At 37.7% G+C, this 20,277-nt stretch overlaps 1 protein-coding gene across 3 annotated transcripts in view; it reads right to left on the reverse strand.

Moving 5' to 3' along the window:
- The window catches only part of COL12A1 (collagen type XII alpha 1 chain), a 102,545-nt gene that overhangs the window by 15,289 nt on the left and 66,979 nt on the right, over nt 1–20,277 (reverse strand). For all 3 annotated transcript variants that reach the window (XM_027645020.1, XM_027645022.1, XM_027645021.1), the window contains 14 exons: nt 19,824–19,947; nt 19,489–19,632; nt 17,449–17,613; nt 15,526–15,564; nt 15,294–15,432; nt 13,034–13,176; nt 12,563–12,672; nt 6,952–7,101; nt 5,739–5,816; nt 5,017–5,103; nt 4,082–4,135; nt 3,470–3,565; nt 1,516–1,569; nt 544–597 (listed from right to left, as the gene is read on the reverse strand). In XM_027645020.1, coding sequence (XP_027500821.1) covers nt 544–597; nt 1,516–1,569; nt 3,470–3,565; nt 4,082–4,135; nt 5,017–5,103; nt 5,739–5,816; nt 6,952–7,101; nt 12,563–12,672; nt 13,034–13,176; nt 15,294–15,432; nt 15,526–15,564; nt 17,449–17,613; nt 19,489–19,632; nt 19,824–19,947 — 1,437 coding nt within the window. The remainder of the gene's footprint in view (nt 1–543; nt 598–1,515; nt 1,570–3,469; nt 3,566–4,081; nt 4,136–5,016; nt 5,104–5,738; nt 5,817–6,951; nt 7,102–12,562; nt 12,673–13,033; nt 13,177–15,293; nt 15,433–15,525; nt 15,565–17,448; nt 17,614–19,488; nt 19,633–19,823; nt 19,948–20,277) is intronic.

Below are 20,277 nucleotides of genomic sequence, written 5' to 3' on the forward strand. Positions count from 1 at the left end.
CTCTAATTAGAAGTAAGGAATTGCAACAACTCCACAACAAGCATGCCCTTCACTATGAAGACATTTCAGAATCCTCCATCCAAAGAAAACTTCTTAGCTCCAAATAGTCAAAGGTTTAGGAGCAAACCTGACCTTCACAGTAAGATTGGCACAGAAAGATTCTTTACCAATATGACATCTCCCAGACATTGAGATAAGCAGAGATTCAAGGCAACAGCAACAGAGTGAGGAAGACAGCAGAGCCGAGTTCCTCAGCAGAGCCCCACTAAGCTGCTCTGTGGGTGCAGGCATCTGAGAACCCAGTCAGGAAAGGGAGCAGTGCAATTTTTACAGAACCTACTGGCTACCTGTCTTGGGAGGTTTTCACCCCTGAGGTGTTTCCAACCCTTCTACTTTTGTCTCTCCAGATGGGATACTGATAAAAGAACTCCTTTTGAAAAAGCATTTGAAAATAGAAAGATATATAATGAAGTAGGGGGAGGGAGGGCAGGAACACAGAAAACACATTACTTGGTCTTTTAACATAAACTGATGAAACCTCACCCTTTCTCCTGGAGGTCCCACTGGGCCAGGTGGACCAGGTAAACCTGGGGTTCCCTAGAGGGAAAAGGAATGAGAAATTGTATTCATGACAGAATAAACAACACTGCTATGCTAAGCATCACATATATCTCCAGTATAGATGTTCTTCCACTTTTTCTGTCTAATCTCATTGTACACTGACATGTAGCATTTCTTTCTACAGGGCATTACTACTCCCTAAAAGCATATTACTCAAGGTTACAAGGACTAATAAAACAGGTAAGGAATACGAGGCCCTTGGCCCATGACTGATATTATCTGATATATAAAATTAAATCCACAACATTTAAACATCCCCCATCTAGTCTATATATCTCCAGTAAAATTAAAGACAATACAGTAACCAAGGAATATTCATTATGTCACCACATGTGCAGTAAAATGACCTTAGATTATCTAAATTTTGCTGATTATCTAAAAATACCCTAAATTTTTCTCCTCAAAACCTAACCCTAGTTTACAATATAGAAACCTGAAAGTAACTGAAATTTAATATTGCTTGTGTCTTTCAAAACAGACAGTTAATGTCCCAAGACCACTTGAATTCCAAAAGAAGGAAGTAATTAGGCAACATTGCTGAAGAGGGGTTCCGCAAAGGTTCTGCAACCTTTATTTCAGCAAGATGCTTAACTGCAAGTGGTCAGCAGTTGAGAGACCTTCCTGGGACGCTACCAGTGTACTCTTCACAACTGTCCAGATGGACATTTGGCTTGACTCAGTACAGCTGTTCTTTCACTCTTGCTGTTTTGAATGGTTTACTATTTCCTATATTTCAAATTCCTAAGTATAAGATAATTATGTTTCCAAAACTATTACTTAGGAAGGTATGAGAAGAGCCCATGACTCCTAGTGATGTCAAAGACAGCTGTCCAGCAGCAAACCTGTATCAGGAATAGTGTAAAATGACATTACCTTGTCTAAGCATCAACTTACCGATCGCCCTGGTAGTCCAGGTTGGCCAGCATCACCTTTTATTCCTTGACGACCCTATAATTTTCATAAATGATTGCAAGATATTCTGAATCACAGAATTAATTTGTGTAAATGGTCAGAAAATATTTCCCACAAGACATCTAAATTAAGGAATCCATAACCCAACTACATATTATGGAATAAATCAAGATACATATACCTATTAAGTGAAGCAATACTGATCTTCTAACAAACATTTGCAAATGCAGGATGACTGGGTGATATTATATAAAACCAAGGCAAGTAGACATTTGAAGGGGGCTTCAATTGATAAGAAAGTGACATGGACTTTTGAGTCCATGGCTTATATCACAGCTGATATCAGCTGATATCACATCAGGAAAGCTGTGAGGGGTTTACATGTTTTCTTCCAATCTCCTTTATCTTTCTCAGCTGGGGAGTGGAGCTGTCTAAATTCATGAAAGGTGAAATCTCGGTCTTTTTAAAGTATCACTAGTTTTCTCTAACCCATGGTCTAAAAGATATTACACACTTCCAGGACACAAGGTGTAGGAGCATATAAAGAAGCAATGTATTGCCTTTCACAGCTAGCTTGCCTTTCATATACACTACAGCACTGTAGTATAAATGCACAGTCTAAACCCACATGAGCTAAACTTGACAATACAATAGTTATTTTTTACAGTGGCTTCTTGATAATCCAGCATTAAGAACTGTTAGTAACCAAACAATTTGTAAACATAGCCTGCCAGCGTGAATCGCAATTGGTATGAAAACTAGGACTCAAAAGTGCTGCTCTAACTTCTTGTGAGCTAATGAGAAATTCCATTAATTTCATTCTTCAGACTTTATCAACTGAATGTGACAAATAAATGTATTATTTGTATTCCATGTGTAAAAGGAATGTGTTTGCCCTTTCTTGCTCTTTGGCACCTCTAGAACATCTTGATGAAGTTTTTCCTCCTGGTATATGAAAAAAAGCCTGAAAAGTATCTACACAGGTTAAGAAAATCTTTCTACTTTGTCCTTACAAAGCAGAGGGTGTTGCTAATGTCTATCTTCAAGCATTTTATTTTCCATTTCCCAAATTACATTACATTGCAGACAGAGCAGGTAACCTATTATCAAATGTAAAATAAGACGGAATGCAATCACACACCAGTTCTATTTTGTTTTCCATAAACTTTATATTTTGATAAAAGACTTCATACAAAAAGCTCCCGAATGTATTAAAATTCAAGCTAATCCTAAATAGGAAACATCAGAATTATATTCCTACTTTTGGGGTGATTGCTTATTAAAATGTGGCAAAAGCAGTCTTAATACACACAATGTAAGCAAAGGGCTTTGTATGCTATTACTATAAAAAAACAAAATATGGTGAAATTTCGTCAGTGCTTTGAAGGCATGTGCATGAAATCAGAAGCAGTATCTTGCTAAAATATGCATGCTATTACCAAGAAAACCTCCTAGGAATGAAGGGTTGTTCTGTACGACTAGATATAGGCACCCATTTCCTCTCTGAACCTTCAGCGACTGATTTAGGCCAAACAATAGATGTTAGACATGTAGGTCTATGAGAAAGTCTTCAAATTAATATTTCATGCTTAATTTTCCTGCACCACAGTTTGATGGTTTTGAGTCCTAAAGCTGGAATGCCTAGCAACTCTACAGAAAAGCCATTAAGACTGAAAACAGAGTAGCACAACATACATTACAGTGCTTAGGATCTGTCTCTTCATTGGCATCCCATAAGCACATCTAACATTCAGGACACAAAATGCCGTTGCATTAAGAGACTTGTTTCAGAAATAGACTTGTTTCATAATACTACTGCCCTGCAGGGACCAATGAACATGCAGGCAAAACTGTCACCCTCTTTGCAGGACCATCATCCGCATGGACAGCTCTGACTCCCCACACGTTCCCACCTGCACCCAAAATGGCCACTCACCGGTTCACCTGGGATTGACAGCCCATTGGGTCCCTGCGGACCTGGCGGACCTTGAGGGCCAGGAGGACCTGTCTCACCACGAGGACCAGGAGGGCCCTTAAAGCAGAAAATTAAAACAAAATTGTAAATGTCAATGCCTTCTGAGATCTGTAGCTGCAAAAACCTTTGGGTTAGACACTTAAGGTAAGTCAGAAGCTTGGAGACACCTCTAGTTCTTCAGAACAACTTTAGAAACAGTCATTCAAGTGGCATACCCTTTCATAAGCTATTCTCTGACTCATGTTGGCCAATACATGCCCTCTGGCAGCATGAATTAGAAGCATAGCCACCTCCTCTGTGCAGAGGAGAGAACAATAATGCTGCAGAGTGTGTATCAACACCCTGATGCATGTAATCCCAGTATCCTTATGTGCAGTCAATGCCTTTGAAGATACACAGACTGTGTATATATAGTCTCGAATAGGTTGGCTGCACATAAATAACATAAAGGCATACTTTCAAGTAAATTTTTCATTTCCATTCTCAGCTCAGCATAAAACTAAGCATATAAATTTTCATACAGGTAAACATGTAGCAACATTATTATAGATGCATTAGAGGAAAGATACTTACAGATGAGCCAGTCAAACCCCTTTCACCTCTGGGACCTTTAGCACCTGGACCACCCTAAATTGAGTATTCAGAAAGAAAATTTATTTTATACACAGAAAGAAAAGGTACGTAAAACTGGTGTGCATTATGAATTCTCTTTAACAAGCTCTTATATGAAATTCCGAAGTTTTGAAGTGTACAGATCACTGCTAAAAAGAGTGCTGGAATAAAAGATGCATGAGGAACTCAGGTAAACCACATCAGCTTCAGACTTGCCAATTCAGCTGACAAAAATTATTGTGATTTTTGTCTCTGCAGATATAAACTTCTTCAATTTACATTCATCAAAATCTCTGGATATCTCTCTAGTAGACTACCAGGCAACTTAACTGGGCTTCAGATTCCTCATGCAGCAGTTTGACAGCTTCAAAGTAGAAGGACTACTGGGCTGAGCATAACTCTCTTATATTCAAAGCAATTGATAGGAGCATATCTGTTCTATAGACTACTATCTCTCCATACAAAAAATAAAGAGAGAAACTAATTTATTTCCCTTACAGAGTAAAGAATCTTTCCTTGGAGTGAAATCCTGATTCTTTATTTAGGAAAAATATTTTCACAGTCCATTAAAAGTGTCTTGTACACGATGTGCAAGACAGCTGAGACTGGGCCAGAGTCTTTCAACCTATCAAACAATGAGGAGCTATTCACAGTGATGATCACACTGGAAATACAGCAAAAGATTATATAAATGAATAGAAGTGGTAGGAGCTGCCTAACTGTGTTTGAAATTAAGATGAAATGGGGACAGATTACTGTGATGATACGGCATGTTGATAGAAACTATGTCTCTGACTGATCTTTTTTCACAAAACCACAGATCAACACAAAACTATTTCCATAAATCTAAAAATCAGAAACCTCTCTGTTGCAAATAGTTAGAGCTGGTAACTTACAGCTGGTCCAGGAGGTCCTGGAGGTCCCACACTGTCTTGAGTACAGGTACAAGCATTTGGAAGAGCTGGGCACTTTGCTTCATCTCTCTGAAAATTCAATCACAACAATTACTGTCATCTTAAAGAAAAGTACTCACCGGCAGCATGCTTTTCTAAAACAACGGGAGGAAGATACTCTATTATTCTGTTTTCAAGTAAAAATAAAACTCACATCTCAACAGTGGTTTCCAAATGTTTCTACAGCACCTTTTATATTTTTTAGCAAATTTTCTTTGCGAGCTATGCAAGGCACTAACAACACAGGCACAAGTAAAATCAAATTCATATGCAATTTCTGTTGCTCTAATATTTATATGCATTGGACAAGCAACTTGAACTGATAAAGAATATACTAGTTATTTCTTGAATGCTAATTCAAGAAGAAATTAAATAGAAAAAATATATATAGCCATTCCATTCATAATACCTAGAATCTGCACTATCACAGAAATTATATTATAATGGACATTTTTTGCACCACTCCTAAGGGGCTTAATTCTAGCATTACAACCTTTTACCCTCAAACACAAAACCTTGAAATGCAGTATTGTTCAGTGGCTGCTCTGACAACTGTGATTTAGGGGTGTTGTCAGTACAAGGTATAAGACCAGCCTAATATTGGTATTGCTAAATTTCCTATTAATAACATTTTTCTGAATAGCCTCTCTTTTGTTTATACTTACCATTGAGGGAAGATCACAGCATCTGTCTCTGCTAGTCCATACTGGACTGCATACAATGTCAAAATTCTGGATTTCTAACTGTAAAAGAATGGAATACTCTTGAAAGATGAGAGATGTTAATTATGAAATCTATTGACATTATCGTTAAAAATTACTCCTCTATTTCTAATGAGGTTAACATCATTCATACTTTCACTTCTTCTTTTGACACTGACAGAAAAAGGATTTAAAAATAATAAAAAATTTAAAACCAAACCTACATAAGGCTACAAGAACTTCAAACACTGATGCTTGCTCTTGTTCTGGGACAAAAGATAACCAAATAATGTGACTCAAGAAATATTTTGCAATGCTTAATGAATAATACCAATGAATTTCTACATCAGCTGAGTGCCTGTAGAGTTCAGCATGAAATCTGGCTGAAAAACTTCTGGACCAGCTCTGAAGACTGCAGTCCTTGGGTCATATATTATTTCAGATTCATGAACAGAACTTTTCACTCACATTAGCACCAAAAGGTTTTTCAGGAAGGCTGAAATGGGGATCTTAGGTAGACTGTTAAGATCCTCAGCTGGTAGGGTTTGCACACATGGGTCAGACTGCAGACTTAAATCTTCTAAGCCCAGGTAATAGTATCAATTACATATTATTACATATTAAGTATATATCAGGATAACTGATGCAACCTTCATAGCAGCAGTCACTTTTTCATTATAGGCTTATAGTTCATAAAGTCATTGGGGATTTCTCTGATCACCCAGTAGAACACTCACCACAGGACATGTCAGAATTAAAACCTGTTCATTAGAGGATATCTTTTAGGAATAAAAATTCTTCTATAAAAAATGTTCAGTGATAGAGAATCCACAGTAAATGCACATACTGATTAACTGCTCTCTCTATTGAGAGACAAACATTCCTGCTCTTGTTTGAATTTACCTGACTGCTTTATACTTGACTGCTTGTTTGAATTTACCTGACTGCTTTTATACCTGAAATACTTTCAGCTATTTGATTTTTGTTCTTGCAATTCTGCTGGAACGAGAAGCTATCAAGACCAAACTTCTCAGTTAAGTATATTAGGTCTTACAGTACAGACACTTAGAAGCTTTGGGTGCAACACTCGTTTCTTAGCGATCCTTAATCTATAATCTCTTTTCTCAGAAAATTTCAAGGGCTCGCATTAATGAATGGATTCATATTTATTGCTTACTGTTGCTGATCTTCGGTCGCCTTTTAGAAGTTTCCCAAGTATTTCATAGCCATCAGTTGTGATGTTCCCAGCCTCCTTAATTGGTTTTTCCAGTATTTCACTGCAGTCAATGTAAATCTTAACATTTGATGAAGTTACAACAACATGGACCTGAAAAAAGTTAAGCATAATAGTTAAAAAAGGCACATAAGCATAAGAGTATTTCACTGATTAGGTAGTACTGTTTGAAAGTTTCTTCCTAGTAAACCTGCTTTAATTTCAACTGGTGGAAAAATTCAAACTCAAGGAAAGTCTATGATATAAATAACTTCTTTAGAATGTGTTGAAGGTCAATAAGATGAATACACAAGTACAGCAAAGAAATAGTGTTTAATGTAATAGTTGAACTATAATTAGCTATTTAAAAAGCTTGCCTGAAAATTGCTTTAAGATGGCATAGAAGTAAAAAATAAAAGAATTTTTGAGAAGAATTGAATATAAGCATTTCTTGTCCTCCTCTGATGTCTGGGACCACACAAGAGGTTTATGAGTCTGTGACTGCCCACGGGCTAATAGACTCTGCCTGTAGCTCAGAGAGTAGATTGTTTCAGATCCAAAGATCCAGGGTTCAATTTCCACAGATGACTCAACCAGAGGCATTAGCTGCATTGAGATACAGGAAGTGACCAGAGAAGCCTGCCCAGAACAAGACAAAATAATGGAAGATGCAAGAGAGAAATTTCCATGAGAGAAATATGGCTACAAAAACATATGCTAAAATAAGGAGAAACAGGGAAGAAGAGGAAGAGATTAATTATAGGAAATAGGGGAAATTTAGGAGGGAGAAAAGAATGACTGCAGTAAAGAGAGTACTTTTACCAGGAGAAGAGAATGAAATGCTTATGGGAAACACAGCAAACCTTACAGAGAGGAACAAACAAAATCTAAGCAAATATTATCTTTCCAAAAACGTATAGTATGTATGGCAAACATTAACATATGTGAATTTTCTACATTTCTGTGAAAACAAAACATTCAGGAGTCTCAAGGAAACAAAAAAGGGTCTGGCATTTTAGCACATGCAGTTGATGGAAGGTCATCTTAAGGCAACAAAGTTTTCAGGGGCTTTATATACCTTAAATACTGCATATATTTTACATACATCATTATAACATCTATGTAATTGTTAAAATATCAATACATTAAGATCAGCAGTAAAGAATCCCTGACATAGGCATTTATGTTTTAAAGCTTCTGTTATCCCAGTACATAATCCTTCAGAAGCATATTGTTATTTGATTACTGCTTTAAAAATTGGCATAAAAGTGAAAGAGAGATTTCCTTAAATGTCCTGAGTCAACAAGTACCTGAACATTCCCCTGAGAATTTGTTCTTCTTTTTCCCTATTAAATATTTTTTCATGCAGAGTGGTCTCCAAGGCATCAGCATAGCTTACCTAAAACTCTTTTAAAATTATGTGCTTATGTTTTATATACAAGTGAGGGGTTTTTATTAGTACTCTCAACAATGTTCCTTGAGAAATAATTAAAAAATAATGGAAAGATAACTGAGTGTGTCCAAAGTATAATCGGGTATTACATGCCAAACTTTCCATAAAATAAAATAAGTGCTACGCCAAAAATTTAAATTCATTATAATTTATACACATATACTCAGTCATTTGATTGTATGACTAAATTTTACAGGTTAATTAATGCATCATCCAGCTTATACTCATCACAGATGTAATTTACTAGTTCTGAAAGGTACCTAACAGGCAAGGCCTTCTACTGGAGTGTTAAGTATTTGTCACAATTTCAGTAAAGTAAAAGACATTGCATAGCAAAAGGATATTACTGTATTTTTATCTGCACACAAAACTTAGAAGAGGTGAATCTACATCAGAATGCTGAATGAGACCATCAACTTGAAAATGTTCAAACAGGAATAACTGCTGAGCATTGCCCATCCATCCAAATAAGAAGAGATACTAGCAATCAAAAAAAAATAAGCAGAGCTCTCCCAAGTCATTGACTCAGTCGGCTAACCACTGATTTAATGTCAGATTTGAATTCCAGCCTAAATCTCATGGCCCAGGCATAAATCTAATACAATGAGGCATCCGGTCATTACAGCAAATAAAACATCTCTATATTCAAGCCTGCTACATTTTGTCTTCAACAATTTCTAACACACCAACATACAGAATCAGTTCTGACCATTTCATTCATGAGATTTTAGAAAAGAAAACATACTTTAATCTTTCTCTCTGGAAGCCTTGTAAGATAAAGTTTGATGGTGTTGTGATCTACTGCTAAGGGAATCATATCAATAAGCTAAGCAAATTAATTTCCATATGTATATCAGCAGAAAGACATACACTCATTATCAAATTTTGTGTGACTACTGCAAAATGGTAAATTAAAAGGAAGTCTAGCATGGTAAGAATAAGAAAGAAGAAGTTGTATGTCTGTCCAAAACATCAGTTATAAACTTAATGACTGTCTCAGGCAGTCAGATTTTTTCCTATGGGACTTGCCAGATTCAACTGCTTTCACCATAGCTGTGCTACAGAGAGCGTTCAACTATGCCAAAGTAAATTTCCCTACAGTTAGGTTTAGTTAACTGCATTTCACCGAATAAGCCACTAAGTCATCAAAAGAAAACCACAAAAATGTTTGATATTTTGGAAAACAAACTTCTTGCATTGTAAAGGTTTGCTATTTCTTTGAAACTGGATGGTAGGAGAAATTGCAGAAGTACCTTCAGGAATGTGTTAGTCTTACTTTCCTTCCTTCATCCAGCTGAAACTACTGCGATCCGTTATTAGGAGCTAATCAACATGGCTGATACATAAGTCTTTCCCAGCACATGAGCTGGGGAAGCCCATGATGCCATCATTTACAACCTGACTCAGATAGCAATGTCAGTAATCATCCTGGAGAGAATCCAGAGAAATAAGCTTAGCTACATGATGAAAACATCCCAAATACCACTCCATTAGCAAATTTGCAGAGGACACCAAGTTGGGGTAGGGGAGTGTTGATCAGCTGGAAGGCAGGAGGGCTCTTCAGAGGGACCTGGACAAGCTGGAGAGATGGGCTGATTCCAGTGGGATGAAGTTCAACAAGGCCAAGTGCTGGGTCCTCCACTTTGGCCACAATGGCCCCATGCAGCCCTACAGACTGGTCACAGAGTGTCTGGAGAGCAGCCAGGCAGAAAGGGACCTGGGAGTTTGGACTGACAAAAAGCTGAACATGAGCCAGCAGTGTGCCCGGGTGGCCAAGAAGGCCAATGGTATCCTGGCCTGTGTCAGGAACAGTGTAGCCAGCAAGTCTAGGGAAGTGATTCTTCCCCTGTACTCAGCGCTGGTGAGGCCATACCTGGAGTACTGTGTCCAGTTCTTGACCCCTCAGCTCAGGAAGGATATTGAGGTGCTGGAGCAGGTCCAGAAAAGGGCAACAAGTCTGGTAAAGGGACTTGAGCACACGTCCTATGAGGAGAGGCTGAGGGAACTGGGGTTGTTTAGTCTGGAGAAGAGGAGGCTCAGGGGAGACCTCATCACTCTCTACAACTGCCTGAAAGGAGGTTGTAGGCAGGTGGGGGTTGGTCTCTTCTCCCAGGCAACCAGCAGTAGGACAAGAGGGCACAATCTTATGCTCTGCCAGGGCAGGTTTAGGTTGAATATTAGGAAAAAATTTTTTACAGAGAGAGTAATCAGACATTGGAATAGGCTGCCCAGGGAGATGGTGCACCATCCCTGGAGGTTTTTAAGATGAGACTGGATGTGGCACATTACTGCTAGTATTTCTAGCATCTAACAGGGGCTACAGGTTATTCACTATTTGCTCTGATAAATGAGCAAAGCTTCACTATAAGTGCTGCCAGACAATTCTGCTCAACTCTAGCACATTTAGAGAAACTACAAAGAAAAATGTGATTCTAAACATCAATAAAATTAGCAGCAGACACTTAAAACAGACTGCTGGCAGTACAGCACATAGAGAGCTCCACACCACTGACCTGAAGAAGGGAAGTATCAACTCTCACACTGATATGTAAAATGAGGCATGCTACATATTGCTCTGTGTCTAAACAGTACTTCTTGTTGATGACTCAAAAAACAATATATATCCTAGCCTATACTGACAGCTTTTCTCACGTCGATAGATTTATACATTTCCTTAAAATTCAGTTGTCCTACTAAAAAAAAAAAAAAAGACAAAATGCCAAATGTCAAGGACAAATTAAAGGCTGCTTAATGTAGTTGTGATCCAAAGCTAATTGTAACTATCAGTTACAAAATCAGTGACTTAAACAATTCTTCATATATGCAAAAATAATTAGGCATTAAATAAATTCTAAAGAATAGTTGAATGTAACATAGAACCAGTCTGGGAAATTATCCTCTCTCAAATTCTGAGGAAATCACTAGCTTTTACTAGTAATTTACGGAAATTACTGTCATTTCCGTAATGCTCTGTGTTTTAAACAGATGAAGTCACAAAACATCATAATGCTGGCACCAGCTATCTTTCCCTGCTATCAGCCAAAGAGAGCTCAGTTGAAAATGTGGCCTCCAGTATCTGGAAGTTGACAGAGGCAACCCCTTATCAGCATCCTCAAAGGAATGCTGCAAGTCACTAGTCATAAAGAAAACAAATGCTATACTCCATCCATAATTAGTCATCCAACGAAAACTAAACTAAACAGAAGGGAGATAAATGAAAACATGAGAATGTGCATTTCAGCTGACCAAAAGTGTTGCAATTGAACTCACTTTCTTGCCCTAAACATATATACTTAACAAGCAAGAAAATATTTTTTAATTATTTTTAGATATATGTGTAGCCTGACACCCAAACACTTGGGTTAGTAGAGGTAAGGAAGCAGGATCAAATTTTCATAATTCCATGCACAAGTTTAGAAAAGCAAGCACAAAACTATCACAATTGAAGGCAGATGCAGTAACATGCAAGGATTTCACTAGCCATTTTGACAATTCAAAAAACATAAGTTTCATTCTAAATCATAAACAGATCTCTTATGGGCTCTCTTTCATTATTGTTGCTTCCTCAGTTAACATGACAACAGAATAGTTTAGGCCCAATGAATTTAAGCCAAAAACATATGAATACACATTCATACATACAAAATACATGTATTATATTTGATAAACATAAGAATCTTCTTCAATATGTTATTCGCCCCCGAACATTGGTTCCTACTCACTTTCTTTTGCTGCATCTTCCTCTTCTCTGAATGATTTCAAATCACAACACACCCTCCCCAATCTTTCGTCACCAGAACTTCCTTTCCTTTTTTTTTTTCAAGTTTATGTTTTATTCTCCCTCTTTCATGTGCCAGGAACCAGGCTACGATTTCTTGTTCAGATGTATGCCTTCACTTACAAATTGAACAAATTCTTGACAAATTCTTGACAAATCTCTTACATTGGTTCAAAGAAAAGCTATAACTTCAGAGATCTTGTTTTACATGATCTGTAAGTCCCTATGTCAACTTAAAGTACTATCCAAGGAACAGATATAACTGGCAGTAACTTCTGCTTAGTTGTCTTTTATTTCAAAGAACAGCACTTCAGAAAGAAACATTTGTAATTTCAATCCTTTACCTTATGGAAGCTTCCGTAAAAGATTTTCTTTACTTCATCATTATCAAAAGTTACAGTTTGAACCTCTCCCCGTGTATCCTTGTTAAAGAATGACAGCACTTTGTTGCCAGCTGCAATAAATGAAAATAACACATTTCATTTCACATGTACTACTGAAACCACCCTCCTAAGATACACTTATAGATAAAATCTAGTTTATTCTTCAGTTGGGTAAACACAGATCATAGGTGGTCTTAATGACCTATAAGTACATAGATATACTTTCCTTTGATTTTACAGTTCATACCAAAGTTGAAATGTAGCTTAGATTAATTATTCTTTGTTGAATAATAGATGCACAAAGTTTAAACCAAAAAATATATAATCCTTTTATCACATAGAAATGCTTTGGGGTTGGAAATATTTGGGAAGAATGCATACAAAGTAACATAACATATAACTTCTCTATGCAATAAATATAATCATCCTTACGATCAAGTACAACTCCAACTTGAGGTTTGTAATCTCTGTCTGTAATCTGCCAAATTGAAAAAGGCTCATTGGGGGATTCGGGCAGGAGACGGAATAACAGAATGATAGTGTATGCCTGCGGCAGTCCCTCTGGGTGAATCTCTCTGTTAAAAAAATATGAAGATATTTTTTCACATGGAAACACGTAAGGAAAATAAGATCTTCATAATTTGCTCTTTTTTCAAAGAAAAGACACAAGAGTAACAAGGAAACCACAGCGTTCAGTGGAACAGAATATTTTAACTACACTTTCAAATAGAAAATACTGTTGTGATAGAAAAACATTATGTGATTTCCTAAGATGAACTCACAGTCTGTCTTCTGTTGGTCCCGGCACCAATATAGAGGAAGCCGAAATATGACCAAGAACTCTTGATTCTTGTGGCAAGATTCTGTATAAACTGCACATGTTTTAAATTCCTTGATGATAAGTACAGAAAAAAAGACCACACTTTTTATATCTGGTCTGTTTCAGTCAGGCAACAGCACACTTTACTGCTGCCTTTCAGGCATAGGTACAGTAAAGGAGATATTCAGTGTCTTCTCTGCAATTAGTGATGCATTTGGGCTCCAGCTCATTCTTTAGTGGTTCAGGTTTAAATTTGTGATATTTGAACTGTTAGACATTAAAAAAGCAAAGAGACAAAAGTAAATAAAACCATGCTTGAAATTATCTCCAGTATTTTCTAAAGGGGAAGGGAGGGAATGCAATAAAGGATCTCTAAGAAAGGAGGTGGCTACTGCTTCTCCTTAACTAATAATGGAGCTCAGGGTGGGATTTGGCTACATGAACATGAACTTAAAAATCTTAAAATGAAGAGAGGACCTCCTTTGTATATTAGGCAAAGCTTATGTACCGATACAATTATGGACACTGCAATAAAAATGTATTGCTAAGTCAACAACACTACACAGCACAGTGCAAGAATGCAAGTATTAATGTAGATATAGCAACACAAGTTATAACCCAGATAACAAGTTCTTTCAGATATGGAAACAACTATGCCACTAGGATCAGTATGCTTTTATTGCTTTGCTGATTCAGCCTAAAGTGAGTTTTATTTTCTGGATTCTCATGAAAAATAAGTGCCCAGAATACTCTGGCAAGTCCTCCACCTCTTATAGCAGACATTAGACTATGTATCACAACATTCTAAAAAAAATGAAATAAAGAGGAAGTCTGTCTTTTTATTGTCTTTTCATCAGCTGATCCTGCTAAATGCAAGGTCTATCTTAACACATAATTGGGATTATCTGTACTTCCCTAGATTGTAAAAATCCAGTCTGACAGAGAACTATCACCCCATAGCTATTAACGCATGCCAATGAACTCAAAAGTCCTCAAGTCCTCCCCTTTTAAAGTTGTGATCTGAGAAGGCTGGCAAAAAGAAATTATTTCTTCATAAACCTCAGCTCCTGTGCTTGTGATCTGATCTTTACCCAATCTGACAGAATTTCAGAAGGTTTCAAAGGCTTCTGTGAAAAGAAGACTAAATTTCCTTAAATTTAATAGGAACAATGGGCTATCTTTAGGCATCTCCTCTGACTCAGAATAACCTTTTTTGAAAGTTACTTAAATAAATGAGAGAGAAAAAAATGTAAAAAAAAAAAAAAAAAGAAGAAGAGAAGAGAGAGGTACTGTTCCCCTCTTAGTAAAACCAACTCCTAAGTCTTTTTGTTCTTTGTGAAAAAAATGTTGGCCAGACTGACCATATATTACACACCCATAACCAAGCTCTAAAACCACAAGCCCTTGAAAACTCCACTCCATTTGCCAAATAAGGCAAGTCAAGTAGAGGAGAAACTACCCTAAATCAGTGGCATCAGCATGCTGCCTATTGCAGTAAGAACAACGCTTCTGAAAAAAGTGATGCTTATCCCACCATATTGAAACCATTTCTCTCTGGCAATGGAGAGCTTCTTGTACTAAGAAGGCTGTTGTTCAACTGTCTGAGTATAAACTGTGGATTATATGCAACTCAAATGGTTAAGAAGTATAATCTCAAAGAGCAATGAACAACTGGATTAATAATGAACTGTGACTGCAATGAAAGGAATAGATTAGCATTTAATGAGAACAATGATAGATATTCTTCGTCTTGGTGTTCAGTAAAAACATCAAATTAACACATCTTCCATAAAACACTAATGCTATTATCTAAAAACTATTAATCCTTTCCCATCTGCTCACCCTAAATATGAGTCTTTCAGGTTTACTTACCGTATTGGCTGGTTGACAAAGGCATTTTTGTGAAGTCTATATGCTACATAGCTTGGGAAAGAGCCTGATTCCAGTGATACGCCTTGTACGGAAGCAAAATGCTTCTCTGTTAGATTATATGATTCCAGCATCTTGAAACCTTTAAGTCCAGAGAGAAAATAAAAAACAGAAACATTGTAGAGCTGTACAAGATGCAAATGAACTTATGCCAAAATATTAGACAGTTGCTTACCAGGTGAAGTGTATCCCTCCAAGTAAATAAGGGGACAAGCTGAAAGACATGAAACAACATATAATTCAAAACTACAAAACCTAACATGATATGAACATACATATACTTCAGAAAGTTTTGTTACCGAGAAGTCTATGCTATTGTTAATTATGAGTCAAATTTTGTTACATTTGTCATACTGTGTCCTGTGCTGTGGTAGATGTGCTGTCAAATTCTTTACTCATCATTTTTAGTAGGTTATTTCTACTGTGAAAAATTGTATGGAACAAGAAATGAAACCACAAATATTTTAAGAGTATAATTCATAAGAAGAAAGGAGGACAATGACACAGTCTTTCCATGAATATTTAAGGCATGAGTCGAGCTGCATAATAGCTGTCAGATTCACAAGGAAAAACTGCATATTTATGTAGCTCCTCAGAAGCCAGCAGATGAGGCAGTTAGAGAGCACACAGTTGCACATGACAGGCCTGAGAATTTCTTATTTTTGCCATAGAAGGATTTCACTTGAGTAAACAACTCAACTGTAGATAGTTTTAAAACAACATCACACAGTGTAGCTTTACTTCTTTAGCAACCCTATCCCAGTAGTAAGTAAGAGATCTGTTGTGCCCTGCAGTTCACATCAGGCATCATTCTACTTCTTAAAGAGCAGAAGTTGTTAATCTCTTTTTGTTTACCAGTACTTTTGAAATACAAGGCAAGATTACGTAAAATACAATACCTACTTCAAAATTTTAAAAAAGTAATTTGCTCCCTTAAACTATGTCTAATTATTATGAAATATAACTTTTTTATATGAACATTTCTTTTGATGTACCTTAAATGAGGTACTTGTATTGGGTTTGCATGACAAGATTTTGCTAGCGGGGGAACTACAGGGGTGATTTCTGTGAGAAGCTGCCAGAAGCTTACCCTGTGTCCCACAGAGACAGCTCCATCTGGCTCCAAGATGGACCTGCCACTGGCCAAGGCTGAGCCCATCAGCAGTGGTGGTAGCAACTGGGGGATAACAGATTTAACAAGGGGCAAGGGGGAGGGGGGTGGGTGATGTATGTGTAGCAATGGCACAACAACCTGCAACCGGAGAGAGGAGTGAGAATACGTGAGAGAACCAACTCTGCCAGGCACTGGAGAAGAGATTCCCCTGCATTCCTGGTCTTCCCTGTGGTGAAGGCTATGGTGCTGCAGACTGTCCTCCTGCAGCCCATGGAAGTCTACAGGGGAGCAGATATCTACTTGCAGCCACTGGAGGAGCCCATGCTGGAGCAGGTTCCTGGAAGGACCTGTGGCCCCATCGAGAGAGGAGCCCACCTTGGAGCAGGGTTGCTGGCAGGACTTGTGACACCATGAGGGACACACTGTGAAGAACTGCAGCTGATGGGAAGGAGCCATGTTGACAAGTTCTTGGAGGACTATCTCCCATGGGAGGGACACCACACTGGAACAGGGGAAGAATGCAAAAAGTTCTCCCCATGAGGAGGAAGGAGCAACAGGGAAATCATGCAATCAACTGACCGTAGCTTCCATTCTCTGTCCCCCTGGGCTGCTGGGGGTGAGGAGATAGAGAAAATTGGGAGTAAAGTTAACCCCAGAAAGAAGGGGGCAGTGGAGGGAATGTGTTTTAATATTTGATTTCATTTCTCATTATTCTACTCTGATTTCATTGGCAATAAATTAATAACTTCCCCAAGTCGAGTTTGTTTTGCCCAATGACAGTAACGAGTGAGTGATCGCTCTCTGTCCTTATCTTGACCCAGAGTCTTTTGTTATATTTTCTCTCCCCTGTCCAGCTGAGGAGGGGAGTGTCAGAGCAGCTTTGGTGGGCAACAGGTGTCCACCCAAGGTCAACCTGCAACTCAATTGTAGCGGCATATAAGCAAAATTCATTTGGGAACAGGAAAACCAATGTCTTCTACTCACTTGAGGTAGCTGTCTCACACACAAAGGTGACAAGGTTATCTTGAATCTTTTCAAAGGCATCAAAGTCATCAACAATAAATACATGACGCTCACTGGGCTTGCTGGCAATCTTGGCCAGCTCATTGTAATCTACATCAGCCACACCAACCACAAAGACACTGAAGCCTGTAAAAATAACACTTGTTACTTGAAATGTAGTAAATATACATTACCATTTTTCAGGTCAATATTTCACAAACCATCTCTATCATTGATTTCTCAGGATCTACCTATCAGAATACATTCTGGATATCCTTTCACCCCTGTGAAGCTCAGAACGGTGTAGACTGGTTTTTGCATCTTTCTTTCAAAACTTTCCCCTCCTTTTTTGAGGGGGCATTATCCAGTCTCATTCAGCCTTGGCTACATAGTCTCCTCACTCTTTAATGCAATATGTACAGTTCTCTCAACCCGATATTATCTTAAATCTGCTCTGTGGCCAGAATCTCTGTAAAGATTATTAGTTATCCAGTTGTCTATCTGTTGCCATCTACTGCATTTCATGTTTCTTAGTTTCTCTTTCACTTTCTTGAGGTAGTATTCCCCTCACCAATTTTTACTTTCCAAGTTAACAAGTCTAGGCTACTTGTCTAGTCTTTATTATCACTAGACAGACATGGGCAGATTCAGAATGCAATTCATCTCACCTCCCTACGATGCCGAATTCAAGACAGGAAAAGTCATTGTCTGCAGATGTATATCTGTTGTTCTCTTCACTAACCATAAAAGGACCCTACATGATGACTTCAGACTAGACATTTAGCTTTTAGATATCTTAAGTCAAAGGAAGATAATCCAGACCCTAGAATTCAATCATATCACCAGGTGTAAATTTCATTCATGAGAAACTGCACAGACAGTGGGCTGGTTGAAGGCTGAAAGAACTCACATTTATTCCAAATGATAAAGATATTTTTATTTATATCTTTATTTTTTGAAAAATAAGATAATTATTCCTCTGTATCCAATTGTGGTGAAGCTTTGGCTGAAACACTCTGTCCAGCTTTAAGCACGACATTTAAGATGTGTAGAAACCAAAGCAAGTAGAGAGGAGAGTAGAAGTGATAAGAGGTTTGAAAAACTTGATCAAAAGGAGGTTGAAGGAAATGGGTTTGTTTAGGCTAGAAAAGGGAGTTCAGAAAGAGGAAATGACAACAGGTTTCAAATATGATGGCCTGTTACAGTGGACAGTGATCAACTGTTTCCTGGTTAACTAGGTAAATGAAGACAATAATTTCACTAGCCTGAAGACTTAGGTGAAAGGCAAGGCAAAGCTCTCCTACTACTAGGGTAGTTAAGCACTGAAGCAGATTGTCCAGGGAGACTGTAGAAATCATCTAGACAGAGCTAATCCCTTCAGATCACAAAGACAGAGAAAACGATCACTTGTGGTTTACATGCATATTCCAATAAGGAAGAACATCTCTCTGCTCAGGGATCAGGACTCTACATGGTTCATGCACTGCAATGCAAAATGCTGGGTGCAGGGACAGGAACAGATGATTTCACTCACATAAGCCACATTCAGCAAATCTAAAGAGGAAGCACAATGCTTTTCAGCTCAAAAGGCAGTAAGCGAGTCCATTCAGACCCAGCTCCATCAAAAGCAGTTACTTTTACTGGAGATCTACTGGTTTATACCAGATAAAACATAAATCTTAAAAAAAAACCCAGGTCCATTAAATCATAAACTCTAGAATGCAGTACACTTCCCAATGATCCCTGGGGTTCACACAAAAAGAAGAGAAAGAAGTAACTAAAAGCCACATCTTTGAAATGATATGCATGAGGAATTACTTTGGGAAGCCACATCCTCCCCCAGAAAGAAAGCTTTAGAAAGAAAAAGTAAGTCTGGTCAACAGCGTGCGAATTCTATTAATAGTTTTGAGTTTTTCACAAATATTCAGCAGACATTTCTGAGTCCATAAAAGATGAGTGAATGATGACCAGATAATTGAAGCAATATGGAAATGAAATAGCCAGATACTGTGAATTGCTTACCAGAGTGCTGAATGACCGTCGCTGCTTTCCTCACCTCATCCTGAGACCGACCATCTGTGACAACAACCAGTACCTTGGGAACACCTCGCCTCATGCCACTCTCCCAAGTCAAAACCTTTTCTTTGATAAATGTTAGGGCTTTGCCTGCAAAGTGTACAATAAACAAGGAATCATCCATATTATCCACAAGAGAAGAAATCTCTTACTTACTTTTTAAGGGCAATAGCTAAACCACAACAGAAAAACCTAATTCTTCAGCCATGCAATATTAGGATAATGACGCAGTTTCTGAAAACATTTGATCTTAAGGAAACATAATTACAGCCCAAAATTACCTGTCCTTGTGTTTCCTCCTCTGTACTGAATATTTTGAAGAGCTCCCAGGGCCTGGGCTTTGTCATCAAATGTATTCAGTTTAAATTCAGATTTTGCCTCATCACTGTATTGCACAAATGAAACCTGAAATGGAATATATCACAGTGTTCAGTCTTGTACCTCCACATTCAGACCAACTTTCTCCATTTAAATATTTATCGTGGTATATTAATAAGCATTAAATAATTGAAAAATCTTTTTCAAATATGTATGTCTATACACACATATATTCATGTACACAGCATGGCAATGTGCACACAATCCTTTTTGTTCTCTTTCTTTCTTTCTCTTTCTCTCTTTCTTTCTCTCTCTCTTTCTTTCTCTTTCTTTCCTTCTCTCGTTCTTTCTCTATTTCTTTCTTTCTCTCTTTTTTCTTTCTTTTTCTTTCTTTCTCTCTTTCTTTCTCTTTCTCTT

Source organism: Corapipo altera, unplaced genomic scaffold (genome assembly GCF_003945725.1).
Source record: "Corapipo altera isolate COAL_440 unplaced genomic scaffold, ASM394572v1 2, whole genome shotgun sequence".
Lineage (NCBI taxonomy): Eukaryota > Metazoa > Chordata > Aves > Passeriformes > Pipridae > Corapipo > Corapipo altera.